This window comes from Zalophus californianus, chromosome 1 (genome assembly GCF_009762305.2).
Source record: "Zalophus californianus isolate mZalCal1 chromosome 1, mZalCal1.pri.v2, whole genome shotgun sequence".
NCBI lineage: Eukaryota > Metazoa > Chordata > Mammalia > Carnivora > Otariidae > Zalophus > Zalophus californianus.
Window position 1 is genome coordinate 44,987,517 of NC_045595.1, and position 11,525 is coordinate 44,999,041.

General features: G+C 42.0%; 1 protein-coding gene and 1 long non-coding RNA gene across 10 annotated transcripts in view; one reads left to right on the plus strand and one right to left on the minus strand.

Annotated features, from left to right (window-relative positions):
• CRBN (cereblon) overlaps positions 1 to 7,778 on the minus strand; it is a 31,389-nt gene extending 23,611 nt beyond the window's left edge. The window contains exons 1-5 of one of the 9 annotated variants that reach the window (XM_027582273.2): positions 7,643 to 7,699; positions 6,522 to 6,610; positions 3,318 to 3,430; positions 2,503 to 2,705; positions 1,472 to 1,621 (exon numbers count right to left, since the gene is read on the minus strand). In XM_027582273.2, coding sequence (XP_027438074.1) covers positions 1,472 to 1,621; positions 2,503 to 2,705; positions 3,318 to 3,430; positions 6,522 to 6,585 — 530 coding nt within the window. In that variant the 5' untranslated portion in view covers positions 6,586 to 6,610; positions 7,643 to 7,699. Of the gene's footprint in view, positions 1 to 1,471; positions 1,622 to 2,502; positions 2,706 to 3,317; positions 3,431 to 4,630; positions 6,219 to 6,249; positions 6,427 to 6,521; positions 6,611 to 7,213; positions 7,246 to 7,642 lie in introns of those variants that run through there. The other 8 variants (XM_027582275.1, XM_027582279.1, XM_027582271.1 and 5 more) reach the window with 8 other exon arrangements.
• A 59-nt stretch (positions 7,779 to 7,837) lies between these two features.
• Positions 7,838 to 11,100, plus strand: LOC113916258. The gene is made up of 3 exons (XR_003517894.2): positions 7,838 to 8,266; positions 9,100 to 9,200; positions 10,775 to 11,100. It is a non-coding gene; the product is annotated as an uncharacterized LOC113916258 (long non-coding RNA).
• The last annotated feature ends 425 nt before the right edge of the window (positions 11,101 to 11,525 follow it).

Below are 11,525 nucleotides of genomic sequence, written 5' to 3' on the forward strand. Positions count from 1 at the left end.
AGAAAGCCTCAGAAACATACTTTTCTCCCAAATCATTTTTCTTCTTTGGTTCCTATAACATGCTATTCACAAATAATAAAAATTTTATAAGCAGGAGAATAAGAAGCACTTTAAATATGGAACTGTTAGTAAAATCTGCAGTAACAAAACAGCTTGCTAATTATCAGAATGCAGAGCCCTCAAGAGGACATTGTTTTCATTCATTCACATGGCATTTATAGTTATTAAGTGTAGAACATGTAGAAGTGTTAGTCATTGTCCTCAGGCAGCTCATCTATTGAGGGAGACAGATACACAATCCTGTAACGACAGTACGGTGTGTTAACACCACGAGAGTCTGCATCATGAATGTTCTGGGGGTACCACTGAGGGCTCTGGCACCTCATCCCTCATTTTTCTATACTTTCTCTAGCCCCAAACGGTTGCCTCATCTGTCCATTATACTTCCATATTTTCAGTGGTATTTGTGAATGTCCACCATGTGAACAAAACAAGACAAAACTTCTGAAGTTCCATGTGTTCAGAAGATATTATCTGTTCAACACAGAGGTCAGATAACATTTTCAGCTTGGCTATAAAGAGACCAATTCACTAGGACTGGGTGAACCCCAAGAATGTGTATCCTTGTAACACTTCACAGGTGATTCTTATGTGCCAGAGTTGAGAACCACTCCCTTAACAGGTAATAGGCAATCATCTGGACAAATGCTTATTCTGTTTTGCTTTGTTTTTAAAAGGATGAAGGTGAAATGGATTTTTTTTTTTTTTTGATGAGGTCAGTGGTACTTAAAAAGCTCGAATCATGAGAGCCATGCCAAAATAACTGTTAAAACAATATACTCAGAGAATTGCCAAACTTTATAAGGTATAGAGACAACAAGCATTTATTGATCACTTATTATATAGTTAATACATTTGTGGGTGATGTGAAATTCACACCGGAGATCGGTGCTAACTGCAAATGGTTTCTGCAGCTCGGATGGAGCAGCTGGTAGGTATAACAGGTTTTCAAGTATCACAGGAATGCTGCAACCACCACAGCTGTCCCGGCGTACACACAGACAGCTCTGAAGCTTGTGGTCTCTCCACTCTCAAGAGAGGCCTTCAATCCCAAAGAATCCCTGTCCCCAAAGACAATGCACTTTGGGTTTATATTACTAATCTCAAACATGCAGGGGCATGAGAATCATCTGGAAATCATGAAAAGAGATGCTGCAGCCTCACCCAAGGTTAAACCACTCTTACGGATGGGAGATGAGGATGAAACTCAAGCATCTTTAGTTTTAAAACTTCCTAAGTGGTTCTGATGCATAGCCGGGTTGGAAACCACTAGGTTATACGTTCAAAGAAAAGAGAACAACTAACTCAAAGTTACAAAATGTGAAGGGCAGTACAACAGGAAAAATATAAGAAAACCACCTCATTTAATGATGTACATACACACAGCTTTAAGATCTATGGTATTTCTTACCCATCTGACTGTGTTCTTAGCTCAAGGACTTTGAACCTTTGTCTTCCAATGGCTTTCACTTTCACTATCTCGATTCCAAAATCCTGTTCTTCTCGATAGGCATATATCTCTGCTGTTGTTCCAAACTGTGCTTCCCTCTCCTGTATATTACTTCCAAGATAAATTTTAAAAGAAAATAACTTTGAACATTTTAATTTTTAAATATGCAAAGTTGGCAAAAAAAATTTTAAATGTGCAAAGTGGCAAAGCAATACACACGATCAAAAAAAAATTACAGCAGTTAGCCCTTATTGCAAAGCTATTATCATTTTATTTTGAAATCACATGGGGAATGCAGATATAGAAGGCTTCAGAATGACAATCAGGGCAAAAAAGAAAAAAAAGAATTACAATTAGAGCACTTTAGGACAATACTAGATCTCTAGTCACTGAAAAGGATCTAGGACCGATAAGGGTTTAAATTCTCATTTTCCAAATGAGACATTCTTTTACTTCAGTAGACTATCATTTCTGCTGCTTAATATTAGCAACATTGTACTGGGGTGGGAAATCCCTGTATTCACTTCCTGCCTCTACCACTGATATCCTTCAGTTGCCACAGGATACCTGAAATACCAGTATGGCACTGGTCTATATTCAACTTATGAATTCTGAGAGACAGACAAAAGAACAAGCTACTCCTTTGTAAAAATAATCCTTTACATTAAAATGTAAAAGCCCTCTTTCTCTTTAAATAAGGACAGTGCTTGAAAATAAGATCCTAGAAATTTTTATTAGACACTAACGACTAAAAAAATTTCAAATACCAGAAAGTTTGCGTGTGACAGTAAATGTCTGATCTGGATGGTAATGAGAACAATAAAAATACTCCAACTTGCACTTTCAATCTTTCATCAAAATTTCTTACCTCACATCCTTATCCAGTCTCCTGTGCATGCAAAATAACAGTCAGGTTTGGCTTTAACACTGACCTCTGCTGTGACTCTGCTATGAGAGAGAATGTGTTAAGCAAATTCATTCTAATATTTTACCTGTATGCAAGAACTGCAAAGGTTCTGTCTTTCTGAATTAAATTCCGCACCATACTGACTTCCTGAGGACGAAAAAGCTGAAGAGGTAAGGTCTGCCCAGGAATCAGGATCATCATCACCTGTGGCAGAACTGGAATAACCTGACAGCTGTCGTCATCATGCAAAGTCCTGCCATGAAATTCTTCCATATCAGCGCCCAGATACTATTTAAGAACATACACAGATACACTGTCATTTTAGATACATAATAAAAATACAAACTCAAAAGACTAAAGAGCAAATCAGATTAAAAGAAATATAAACAGATGATACAAATATTTATTTAAATAATAAAGTAGGTGTATCAGCCTCCCACATGAAAATCTAATTCTGATTCTTAGGAGTGGAAGTTCTATTATTTGTGAAGAATGTCTCACAAATTCAAGAGCATTTTTTAGTTCAAAATATTTTTCTTTGACTAAGATAAGAAACATCTCTATGGTCACATATCACAAATGACAACTATAAGATGTCAGCATGTTAACTAACACCCTGGTACCAAGTAGCGAGGAGAGTAAGAAGTACTTTAGTAGCTCCATTATTAGTAGAAACATACAAAGGGTCACAGTTCTTCAAAGAATTATTCCAGGATATAGTATTGAACCGCTTGAAAATTAGTTAAGAATGGTATCTACTGGCAAATAGCCCATGTTCTCATCCACAATTCCTACTGTGAGGTAATATCCAATAAGGTCAACCTCGGTCTTACTGTAAGGAACCTCCATCTACTGTTACGTGTCTATCCCTTGTGTAAGATCTGTTACTACATTACATACTGTATGTGACGTTGGCAGACTGGTGTCAAAATTTATGACGTTTGGTTTTTTGGCTTCTTTGCTATCCTGGTCTTCAACTTCCATTTCAATTTCATCTTCTTCCTCACTCTCTGCTGTAAAAGTAGAAGATTATGAGAAAAAAAATGGATGCAAGAAAATGTCAAAGTGACGTTCCCCTTCGAATGCGTAATTCCTTCACGAGGATCCTGAGCCCATGAGAAGAGGGCTTCTTCTAAACACTACTCGCATGTGGTGATCTCTACATCCTGTGAAGAGGCAGCCAGAGGGCTGGGGTCTATGCCGGGTTCTGCCACTAACCACTTTTTTTTTTTTTTTGCGGAATAGTTTAAGATTTACATAAAGATTGCAAAGACAGTACAGAGGTTTCCTTTTCCTGTAGATCTCCCCTCCACGTTCCCCTATAGCTAACATCTTCTATTAGGATGGAGTATCTATTAGTATGTAGTATGTAGTATTAGTATCTGTCTAAGCAATCAGTGTTGGCACATTACTATTAACTAAACTCCACATTTTACTTGGATTTTCTTATTTTCACCTACTATGCTTTTTCTGTTTCAGGATCCCATCCAGGCTAGCACACAACATTTAGTTGTCATATCTCTTTAGCCTCCTTGGGGCTGGTTTCTCAAACTTTCCTTGTTTTTGATGGCCTTGACAGTTGTGAGGAGTACTAGTTAGGCATTCTGTAGAGTGTCCCTCAATTAGAATTTGATATATTTCTCATGATTACGCTGAGGTTATGTACTTTGGGGAGAAGACCACAAGGGGTTAAGGGCTGTGTTCATCACATCATATCAAGGGTGCATACTATCAATATGACTTATCACTGTTGATGCTGACCATAATCACCCGCCTGAGGTAGTCTTTGAAAGGTTTCTCTACTGTAAAGTTACTCTTTTCCTCCTTTCCACATTGTACTATCTGGAAGCCAATTAAGGAGCACAACACACACTTAAGAGGTGAGGGATTATGTTCCCTTGTCCTTGAAGAGGAAGTATCTACATAAATTATTTAAATTCTTCAGTGTGTGAGATTTGTTTCTTCTCTCTTGCCAGTAGTAAACAACTTAGGGACCTTAGACAACTCATTTCACCTGATTATGCCTTAATTTCCACATCTGAAAAATGACAGGCAGGAACAAGATAATCTCTAAGTTTCTTTCAAACTTTAAAGAGTTCTTACAGAAGACAGGAAGAAGGGAGGAAGGGAGGGAGGGAAGGAAGGAAGGCAGGCAGGCAGACAGGCAGTCAGGAAGGCCCTTTAATTAAAATAGAAAAAGTTAACATTATTACCCAGCAAAAACATTTTCATAGCAGGGACATCACTTCCTTGGCTGTCATTATACTATTGAAAAATGAAATGTCTGTAATCATTTTCATTCCAATTTTGCTTTGGAATTTTAAATTTAAAAACAAAGTTCACAGGGAACATAAAACATATTTTAAAGCTAATGTCTTAAAACTTTCCTCACACACACTTTTTAAATTATGAAAACTAAGCTGATCTACTTTAAAACCTTGATGTTATTAATAATAGAAAAAGCTATACCAAATAGGTGCTATTCTACTAAATGGGAGTCTGTCCTGTTGACGCCTGCTGTGGGTAAAATTCCAACCCTAGATCAGCAGTTTGCAACCAGAGGTGATTTTGCCCCTCAAGGGATATTTGGAAATGTCTGGAAATATATGGTTGTCACAACTAGGAGAGCCCTACTGGCATCTAGTGGGCAGAGGCCAGAGATGCTGCTAAACATCCTACAAGGATGCATCCTGCAGGATAGTCCCCCACAACAAAGAATTTTCCAGCCCCTCAAAATCAAAAGTGTTGAGGTTAAGAAATCCTGGCCTGGACAAACTGAATCTCATTTTTGACTTCATTATTTCATGTACTTTTAAATGCCCCAAATACACTTCTAAACAGATAAAATGTAATTACAAAATTGTCATTTTATTTTGTGTATGTCACTATTTAAATCAAATTACCTCCAGCTAGGTTCCTGACAAGAAAAAAACAAATATTTTTCAATATAGTAGTTGCCTTGGACTTTCTACTAATTCTCAGGAATTCCTAGATATAGGGATTGGTCAAAAAGAGTAACATAATTATTTCAACTTATATTTGAATGGTCAGTGGTCTAACACTTCATACATATTTTTGCTAAGAACAGAGAAGTTTCACCAAAAGTAAAAACAACAACAAAAAAATCTCAACCAGTTTCCTTATATACAGTAGCCTTTCTCATAAATATGGCCAAAACCCACTTCCCTCTACTTGGTTGTTTACTAATGTTTCCTTTGGCCAAGATGGATTCTTTGCATCTTAATTACTGAACTATTTCCTTATCACTTAAGAGTATTGCTCTTCAAAACAACTCATACTACATGGGCTTATGGATGATCCAATGTTTCTTTACAAATAAAACACATATGATTTAGAAAAGCTTTATTATTATATTACAACCTCTCTGGGCCTTCTCACTCCTGGATTTTTTTTTTTCTTTTTTAAAGATTTATTTATTTGAGAGAGAAAGAGCACACGCGCATGTGAGCGGGGGGCGGGGGGAGGAGGGAGAGAATCTTCAAGAGGACTCCTCGCTGAGTGTGCAGCTGACTGATGTGGGGGCTTGACCCGGGACCCTGAGATCATGACCCAAGCAGAAATCAAGAGTTGGTTGCTTAACCAACTGAGACACCCAGACACCCCCTCACTCCTGATTCTTTTCAACAAAACACACACTGTGTTCAGAACTACCAGGGTGAAGTTTGATGACTCATCTCATGCAGGAGCACCACATGAATGCCAACAGAACATCAGTAACCTCCCTGAAACACTGGATTTGGCATGTTCAGAGTGGGGCTGATGTCTCTGAAATAAACAGCTCGGCTCTTCAGTCAAAGGCTGACACACTTACCTTTATGTCAATTCAGCTAGGTTGGCTTCAGGAACAACCACCGACTCTGACTCTGGTTTATTTTTACATAAAAGGTCCTTTCTATATGGTGGGCATGCATTCAGTCTTCTCCTTCAATCCATACAACTCCCAGGGGACAAATTAATCCTTCAAGAAAAGCTTTCCTTGGGCAACTCCCTGTAACCCACAAATGTTTCTTGGCAACCCACAGAAAAAAGCCCCAACCCACTGGCAAGAGATGCAAGCTCCCCAACAAATTAGACTCAACCTACCTCCTAGGTCTTCTCTTCCACAACCCCATCCTAAATGTATGCTTTTGGATGTCTCCAGATCCATTTCACAATGCTTTACCTCAATCCCTCTTTAGAACAATAACAGCATTAATTTATCAGGTCCTAAATCAACTACCTTTTGCTTCATAGAGATTATAAACCTTCTCAAGTACCAGACTGTGTATCATATCTCTTTTCAAGTCCACAGTAAGTGTGCCACCTAACTGGCACACAGTGAAGGAACTCAGCTAACAGCCCGTTTGTCTGATAACCTCTTGAAAAGCATCACTGCTATAGCCTTCCATGGCAATTTTGTACAATTAATTCATGCATTTTTTTCTGCCCAGGATTCTAATATAAAACCAAGGTCTAAATTTTCGTGAAATATAAAGGAAAAAAAGAAAACTGAATTCAACATCACATTCCTAAGTCTCTCTAATCAAGCATATTCTACTACCTGCTTGAGCTACATGCCTCGAGAAAAACATACCCATACTGCCTTGGCAGTGAAATGGTTAAGGGACATTGGCTATGCTGACAGAAAGACCAGAACTGAAGTTCCGGCTCTGCAACTGTGTCACCTTGGGCGAGTCACTGAACTAATCCGCTAATCCATTTCCTCACCTACCAAATCGGAATCAGAAAAGTTATGTGGGGAGGATTAAACAGAGAAACGCGTGCAAAGCGCTTACCGCAGGGCCGCTGACATGGTAAGTGCTTAATACTTGTTAGCTGTCACTCTTATCAAACGGAAGAAGTCCAAAAAAGTAACGGCTGCTAACCTGGTCGGGTCCACCACATCCCCTCCCTCCTTCGCCCTCAATTTTAAGCCTTTTCCTTGGAGCCAAGTTCTGGACACCCAATGGACGGAGAGGGAAGGGTCTCTGCCCTTGCGTGCAGACCCCTCCCCGATCCAAAACCCTCGCCCTAAGCTTGGGGCGACCCGGCAGGAGAGAGATGCGCCGGGACTCGGTCGCGGGCCGGAGGCCTGACGCGCGGCCGCTTCCCGGGGCACCCCGGCAGGCCTCGGTGCCCCCCGCCCGTCTCCCTAGCCCTGCCGCGCCGCTCAGGGCTCGAGCCTCGCCCCGTCCCGCCGCCGGGGACCGGCCCCGGGAGGTTACCAGGGAGGAGCGGCAGGTGGTTGCCCATGTTGTGCGCAGCGTCCTGCGGATCTCTCTCGCCGGCCATGTCTGTTTACCCGCACAGGAGGCTGGGACAGGGCGGCGCCCGGGCAGCCCGGGGAGAGTCCGCCCCGCGCCGCTGCAGCCGCGTACCGGGGCCACAGCGCCCTCTGGCGGCCCCCGGGCCTACAGCGCGCTGCAGGAAACGGTGCGGCAGGAAGGCGGACGCACCGCGGGGGCTGAAAGCTGTCCCGGTCACTCGTGACTTCCCGCCCGCCGCGGTCCTTGCGGAGCCCTCGCCTGGTTCCCGCCCCTGGCGTGACGTTTCACCCCTGGGGAAACTGAGGCTCGCGTCCTTGTCTCCACCTCGCGTTGAACGAAGCGGGGGCAGGGAGCAAATAGAAACCAGCTTATAGGGCATCAACTCCAACTCTTTAAATACAAAGTATGCGTATGAAGACTGGGAAAATGCATCTGTTATTCCGAGGGCAGTGAGTTTATAGCTGATACTCTTCAACAAATTTCAGTAGTTTCCATATGTGTTCCAAAATTAACCTGCATTAATCAGAAGCAAGTGCTTGAAATGATAATTACACAGAATAGAAAAAGGCCTGTGATTCACTGGTAAGTAAGATTGTCTGAATATAAAATAGCCGACTCATTATGACTTCAACTAAGTAAAAATTGGTTATTGTATGGCAAAAGAAAAAGTAAGATATGTAACAACGAACATAATTATGTTACAGTAGTGGGGCTGTGACTGGTAAGATTTTTGTTTTGGACAATGGACAAAAATTTTCGTAGTGTTTTTTCACTCTCATTTCTTCTGTCACGGAGGAGAGCTGAAAAATCTTTAAATGAAATCACTTATCTCGACATGGTGGGAAGGGGAGGGGCTACGAGGAACCAGCGGCATTGCTCCGGAGAAAACAATAATAAATCTGAGATTTAAAAAGATGTTCAGAAAATGTGCCTCACTGAAAAGTTAAAAGCTAAGAGCTCCTAATGAGTGATACTAAGGAATCCACTCTGTGTCATCCTGCCTTCTGTCCCCAAATCACTTTGTGGCCTTTGTAGAGTCATTTATGGCCTCTGTTTACCCGTTTGCAAAATGAGATGTTCTAGTTAAAAATGTCTGCAATTTAATGACAGTATCACCTTTTACATTTGGGTTAATGGCAATTACATAGAATACATTATTGTGAGGGTTAGTAGAGTTAAGATGATCACTCTAGTCAATTGAAGGGTGAGTCTATGCTGTAATGACAGAAAAGAAAATGCAGGATAGAATGATGACAGAATGGGTGGGGCATGGGTGTCAGAGAGAGTGAACTTGGGGAAAGGATGAAAGCAAGTGTACAGATGTACATGTTTGATGCTGTAGCATTACCAACCTCACTATGATTTATAGAATTTCAGTAAACTGCGCTTACCTGCACAAGACGTTTCCTCTACAGGGGGAGCCCTGACCTGCCCGTGTTCCTCCCCAGAGGTGGCACCAAAATTGTGATCTGCACCCTGGGTCAACCAAAAACCCTGTGGACAAGAAAGGACAGCTGTAAGTCTGGCAGGGTCAGCAGATGTGGCTGGAAAAGCATTAGCTCATTCTGTCCTCTTTTGTGCCCTGCTCCTGGGTCACCGATGCTACCATCTGTGGATCTTTTACTTCCCATTCACCTCCTTTTTCTCCCAACTGGTCCCATTCACCATCTGCTCCCTCCTTCATTTCGTCTTTCCAGAGTCTACCCAGTCATCCAAAGCTACATCTTTCAGTAGGGATGATAACAGATGATTACTGAACAAAAACATCTATGAAAGCAGGTTTCTTGGATTAAGCCTTGGTTATTAAGACCAAAAAGGAAAACATGATCATTCACCACTTATTTTTAATTCAGTAACTTTATCCTGAAACAAAGTATCATACTGAGGCCCTCACATTTCTACTTGTTTGCATGGAATGTGTTCATTGATCAGGAGCTCTGCAAACCAGAGGGGAAGGAAATATATAAGTTCATAGATGGTTGCCTTGTAGCTCAAGAATTGACTTTAATAGGACATAATTAAGGCTGGTATTAGATGAGAGAAAATGAGAATAAAAAAGCCCACTGCTGTTTCAATTTCTGGCTTCTGCACTTCATTAGCAGCAAGGGATACACACACTGGGAAGAGAAATTTCTGACTTTCTTCCTTCCTTCCTTCCTTCCTTCCTTCCTTCCTTCCTTCCTTCCTTCTTTCCTTCCTTCCTTCCTTCTTTCCTTCCTTCCTTCCTTTTTTGTATTGTAGCTCTCTAGTTTTTTAATGTGTTGCAGAATGTTGCTACCTTGGTTGAAGCAGTCAATTATCTTTTGCCTAGATTATTGCAATAGCCTCAGTATTGGTCTCTGGCCTTCTACCCTTGTCCTCTACAGCTGGTTCTTAATGAAGCAGCCAGAATGATCCCAGGAAAGCACAAGTCAGATCATGTAACTCCCCTGCCTAGAACCCTTCCTTCACTTCTCCGTCACAGTGTAAGCCAATTCTTAACAGTGGCCTTATAATGCACAGTGGGCTTCTAGATCCTGCTCTGGCTCCCCTTTGCTACTCTCTCCAGGGTCTCACTACTTTCCATCAATCCTGGCCTTCATGTTTCACAACCGAGTGGGGGCCATTCCCACCCCAAGGTCTTTGCACTGGCTGTTCCATTTGCCTGGAATGCTCCCCCCCCGCCCCCACCATAGACTCATGGCTTGCTCCCTTATACATTTAGGTCTTTGATCAACTGCCCCTTCTTGGGAAGTCCCTCCCAGATTAACTAGTATCTAACTGCAACCTGACCCCCGGTCCCATCATTCTCTATCCTCCTCCTCAAAAGCATTTGTCAACTTCTAAAACTAACCATAAGGATTCATTTTAAAAATTGCCCTCACCCTTCCAAGAATGTAAGCTCCTTGAGAGGTCAGATGTCTTTGCCTCCTTTGTTTACTCATGTGTTCCAAAGGCCTAGCACAGGGCTCGGAACTTAATAAGTGCTCAAAAAATATTTATTCATGTATGAATAAATGAATGAGTGAAGTGCTCAGTCATGTTGATTGACCTAACATTATTTCCTCTCTTCTTCCTTGCTAACAACCCTCGTTTTTGGAGGGGCAACAGTGTGGGGAGGCACTGGCTGATGTGATGTAGAGAAAGTCTGCTGGGCAGCCAGGGAGCATACCGAGAAGACAAAGACAACTTCCAGACAAGATTTTCCTTCATGATTAAAGGATAAGATTTCATTCCTGCTCACTCCACTGTGATGAAAACTAAGCTCCAATTAGTTTGATGGCTAAAACCAGCCCAACAGCCGAAAGAGTCTTGAAAGGAAATCAGATTTTAGAGAAAGCAAAGTGAGATTTACTTGGAACTATATTCTGTTATTTTTTAAAACAAATGTCTGTTTATTAATGTTCGGAACGCTGGAATTACAACACGAGGAAAGAGTCTGGGGTAAATGAAGATTTTTGAATTTGCGCTTCTGCTGTGCTGGTCTTCCCCCCGAGCCCCCCACTCCCACTTCTCTACCCCCTCCCCTCTGCAAGGCAGCTGTGGAAGGGACCGTGTGCAGGACACTGATGACAAGCCCAAGGGAACAGGAACGGTAGTGGAACTTTCTGTTCCTTCTCCTGACACAGTCTGGATGAGCAGGCCCTCCTTGGGGTTTCCTGAGATTTTTAAATTTAGCTCTTTCACGGTGTTTAAAAGCACTGGCTCTGGGCCCTCATGATCAATGGATATAGGGGAGTGACTGGGGCCTTGCAGCTGGGGTGCCCGTTTGGGGAAGAGGGGCCCAGGGTACCCACATCCTACTTCTCAGCTCTAGCCCCTCCTGCCTGCCCAGGTTCTTCTGAAGGTCACCTGGAGGTTA